The sequence below is a fragment of the Triticum aestivum genome, chromosome 1B, assembly GCF_018294505.1.
Source record: "Triticum aestivum cultivar Chinese Spring chromosome 1B, IWGSC CS RefSeq v2.1, whole genome shotgun sequence".
Lineage (NCBI taxonomy): Eukaryota > Viridiplantae > Streptophyta > Magnoliopsida > Poales > Poaceae > Triticum > Triticum aestivum.
Window position 1 is genome coordinate 268627689 of NC_057795.1, and position 4465 is coordinate 268632153.

General features: G+C 42.8%; 1 protein-coding gene across 1 annotated transcript; it reads left to right on the plus strand.

Annotated features, from left to right (window-relative positions):
• The first annotated feature begins 316 nt into the window (after positions 1-316).
• On the plus strand, positions 317-3359 carry LOC123078184 (zinc finger MYM-type protein 1-like). Its single transcript, XM_044500599.1, has 2 exons — positions 317-678; positions 855-3359. Exons 1-2 carry the CDS (start codon positions 631-633, stop codon positions 3357-3359), a joined length of 2553 nt encoding a protein of 850 aa, XP_044356534.1. The 5' UTR covers positions 317-630.
• The last annotated feature ends 1106 nt before the right edge of the window (positions 3360-4465 follow it).

Genomic DNA, 4465 nt, shown 5'->3' on the forward strand with positions numbered 1-4465 from the left:
GGACACGTTTAAGTCAAGATTCACAAGGCATTAATAAGAGTGGAGAAAATTATGGAGCCTACAATTGGAGGTCTTGAAGCTTTGGTAGAAGCGTGTATTTGAATCAATGAAGACTGTGTGCCAGGTGTTTGATTACTGTGAGAGATATGCCATCATCGGCGGCGCTGGGGGTCTTTCTGGGTATTCCCTGGAATACCCAAGATTTAGGCCCAAAAAAAATTTAATATACATGTTATATTGGCCCAGTCCAAAACAGAGGACAAACTGAGCCACGCAACGAAAAAACTGAGCCACGCAACGAAACCAGCACCAACGACCGAGCGGTGTCTGCTAGGTCGCGCGGGCGTCGGGCGAGCACCTCTCGATCCTCTCCGTCTGACAGTCTCCCTCGATCTCGATTCTCAAACCTAGCAGCGCACGGGCGGCGGCGATTCCAAGTCCGGCCGGCCCTCTTCTCCCCCCCCCCCTCAGGCCTCGGCCTCCAGCGCCGCCCCTCCCCTCCGCGCGAACTGCATCTGCTCCGCCGCCGGTCCACTGCTCCGGACAGGGCGTCCCGGTCCCGCGTTCGCCGTCCGGCCATCTCCTCCGCAAGGCGCCAGTCCACCTCCGGGATCCGGCCTCCGGCCTCCAATGCCCTTGCTGGCCGTCTCCTCCAGCTCCAAGCCTCCAACCTTCCTGGTATATTTTGGTTTTTTGCCCTGTGTTTTTAGTAAGAAATCTGAAGATTTGTTTGTAAACTGAAATTGAACTAAATGGACATTGAAGTTTGAAGAAGAAGGATGTTTATTTGATGAATTTGATGCCACAATGCCACTGTCACTGATTTCTAGTTTGTTTATGTGATTGTGATTTAGATGAAGAAGAAGGATGTCAGCTTGTTTGAATTGTGGGACAAATCTTCAAAGGCAAGGAAAATAAGTTCTACATCCACGCCAACTACTCTTTCCGTTGAGGTTGAGAGCAACCTACAGCTAGCACTAGTGCATACACATGACGAAGCTCCGCAACCGGAGAGGGAGAGAGGCTTCCCATCCCCAATTGTAGAAGATGATGAAGCGGTTGATGAAGATGATGAACCAAGTCCCCAATTCGAAGCAGATTTGGCGGCTCTGGAACGTGATCCTGGCAAGCGAATTCCCATATCTTCATATCATGTCAATGACCGGGATGTAGTTAGAAGGAGATACATTGACTTGGGAGCTTGTCAACCAAAGGGTCACAAATTTGAGATCAGAGATTTTAGTGGACATCGCCGTCGCTTTTGTCCTTCTTGGTTTAAGGATCACAAGTGGCTTGAGTATAGTGTGAACAAAGAGGCCGCTTTCTGCTTTGTTTGCTATTTGTTCAAGGATAAAACAAAAAGCCCCGGTGGAGATTCATTTGTTAAGGGTGGGTTTAGAAACTGGAACATGAAAGCAAGATTGACAAGGCATGTTGGTGATGTAAGTAGTGCTCATGCTGAAGCTCAAGAGAAGTATGATATGTTCACTACACCACAAACATCAATTCGGGAGTTTATTGCTTCAAACACCTCACAATACAAGGCTTTGTATAAACAGCGTTTGACATGGACACTCAAGTGTGTGAGATTTTTGTTGCGCCAAGGCTTGGCATTTAGAGGACATGATGAAAGTGAAGACTCGCTAAATAAAGGAAATTTCCTTGAGCTTCTAAATTGGCTAGCAGGAAAATTTGAAGAGGTTGATAGGGTTGTTCTCAAGAATGCTCCACAGAACTGCAAGATGACTCACCATGATATACAACAAGAGGTGATAAAATGTTGTGCACAAGAGACTACTAAACTAGTCATTGAAGAACTTGATGGTGGTCATTTTGCAATACTTGCAGATGAGTCTAGTGATGTGTATCAGAATGAACAGTTGGCTGTTTGCTTGCGTTTTGTTGATAAGAAAGGAAGGGCAGTTGTAAGATTTCTTGGTCTTGCTCATGTTGAAGATACTACCTCTTTGACACTAAAAGCTGCAATTCAGAAAATGCTTATGGACCACAATTTGACCTTTGCGATGGTTCGTGGGCAAGGATATGATGGAGCTAGTAACATGAGAGGTAATGTCAGTGGCCTGAAAAAACTGATTATGGATGAGTCCCCTTCTGCCTACTATGTTCATTGTTTTGCCCATCAACTACAATTAACTCTTGTTGCTGTTGCTAAGGAGAGTGGTGATTGTACTTGGTTCTTTCAGCAGCTTGCACACTTGTTAAATGCTCTTGGCATGTCTTGTAAAAAAATGAGAATGCTTCGGATAGCTCAGGCTGAAGAACTCATTGATGCATTGGAATTGGAAGAAGTAGAAACAAGGAGTGGGCTGAATCAGGAAATGGGTTTGGGAAGGCCATGTGATACACGTTGGCGCTCTCACTTCAAAACTGTGAACCATGTCATCTCTATGTATGGTGCACTACGACGAGTCCTTCGCAAGATTGGAGACGAGTACCATGGTGCGGAGGCACAAGCGGCTCTATCCATAGAGACAATATTTCGATCATTTGAGTTTGTTTTCATGGCACACTTGATGCAAGAAATATTTGGATACACAGATGAGTTGTGTAGAGCTTTGCAAAAGCAAGACGAAGATATTGTTCATGCTATTGAGCTTGTTGCTGACACAAAGTATTACTTGAAGGCTTTGAGGACCGATGCTGGATGGGATGATTTTCTCACAAAGGTCACATCTTTTTGTACAAAGCATAAGATCAAAGTTGTTGATATGGAGGGTCCTTACTTTCCCGTTGGTCGGCCTAGAAGGGGTTTATGTAATGGTCCGACCAATTACCACCGCTTCAAGGTTGATATGTTTGTGGGTGTCATTGATAGGCAAATCAGTGAGCTGAATGGCAGATTTGATGAGGTAAACACGGAGCTACTTTCTTGCATGGCAGCATTTTGTCCACTTCATCTATTTGCTGCTTATGACCAAGAGAAGTTAGTTAGGCTTGCTACAAAGTTTTATGCTTCTGAATTTACAAGGGATGAACTGGCAAGACTTCCATGGCAACTAAACATGTATGTTACTAATGTGCGTAGAGATGCAAAGTTTCAAAACCTGAAAAATCTGTGTCAGCTTTCAGTTATGCTTGTTGAGACAAACAAGCATGAACAATATCATATTGTTTACAGGCTTCTTAAGTTGGTATTGATTTTGCCAGTAGCTACTGCTAGTGTTGAAAGGGTATTCTCTTCAATGAACTATGTGAAGAATAAGCTAAGGAACAAAATGGGTGATGATTATTTGAACAATTGTTTGGTTATATTTGTTGAGAGGGGATTTTTCAATCAAGTGAAGGATGAAGATGTCATCAATCTGTTTCAAAAAGGCGACCGCAAAGTTATATTGTAAGAAGGATATCATCACTTTATGAATCAAAAGGTACTTATGTATTCATGTCGTTATAGCTTGATACATCGAAATATTGCTATTGCCGTTACGCTAGTGTTGTTTTGTTCATATATTGCTACTGTTGTGTTATTTGGTTTATATACTACATTTAGAGCAAAAAAAAAATTTGAATGAATACCAAGCCTTCATTTTCTGGAGCCGCCACTGTATGCCATAGAGGCAATTATATATGATGATATTTCCTACTACCTCCGTACGGGTTTAAAAGGCCTTTCGACCAAAACACAAGGACCAAGACAAAAATTACTCCACAACAATTATGAGAAAAAAATTAACTCTACATGCACCGGTAACCACGTAGGCCAATGGAAGAGAGAGAGAGGCGATGCAAATGAATCGTGCATGCACTGGCTGCAGCCATAATTAAGTGCTTGCATGCAGCCCAACAACCCCGGTTTACATGCAGCTTCGTTTCCCACGCTTGCATGCAGCCATAATTAATTGCTTGTATGCAGCCCAACAACCCGGTTTACATGCAACTTTGTCTCCCACGCCTGCATGGAGTCCGCTTCTCACGCTTGGCCAATCAAACTTCCTTAATGCCTATCGATTCTAGCAGAAAAGCTGCATCATAATTACAATGGGCCTTAAAATTACGGACACGGTATCGAGGCTGACGAGTCTTTTAAACCCGGACGAAGGTAGCATGTGTTTATGAATAAGGACAGTCCTTGGACATTATCAATGATGTATATCAATAAGTACTCCTTCTCTTTCAGTTTACAGGACGTGCGCGTACCCCTAGGTCATCAATTTGACCAACCTAATACAAGTCATATATTACAAAAAATATAGCAATACAAAATTCAGACGTTTTATTTTCAAATTATATAATTTTTGTGTTATATAGTTTACATTAGAGTGATAAAATTTGCAACCTAGGTATACGCACAGGACTTGTAAACTAAAACAGAGGGAGTACATGACTTGTTTGTGAGATTATGCATTGTATGATGACTGTCCTAAATGGTTTTTGTTGAAATGGTTGTATGGACTCTCAACCGACTAGACTAGCATATAATATGGTGGATGGCTCGGTCTCACTG

Excerpts from the sequence above, each read along its gene's own strand:
- LOC123078184 (XM_044500599.1), top strand. The coding sequence starts at position 631 with ATGCCCTTGCTGGCCGTCTCCTCCAGCTCCAAGCCTCCAACCTTCCTG. Across the intron at positions 679-854 it reads CCAAGCCTCCAACCTTCCTG|ATGAAGAAGAAGGATGTCAG; the intron begins GTATATTTTGGT and ends ATTGTGATTTAG.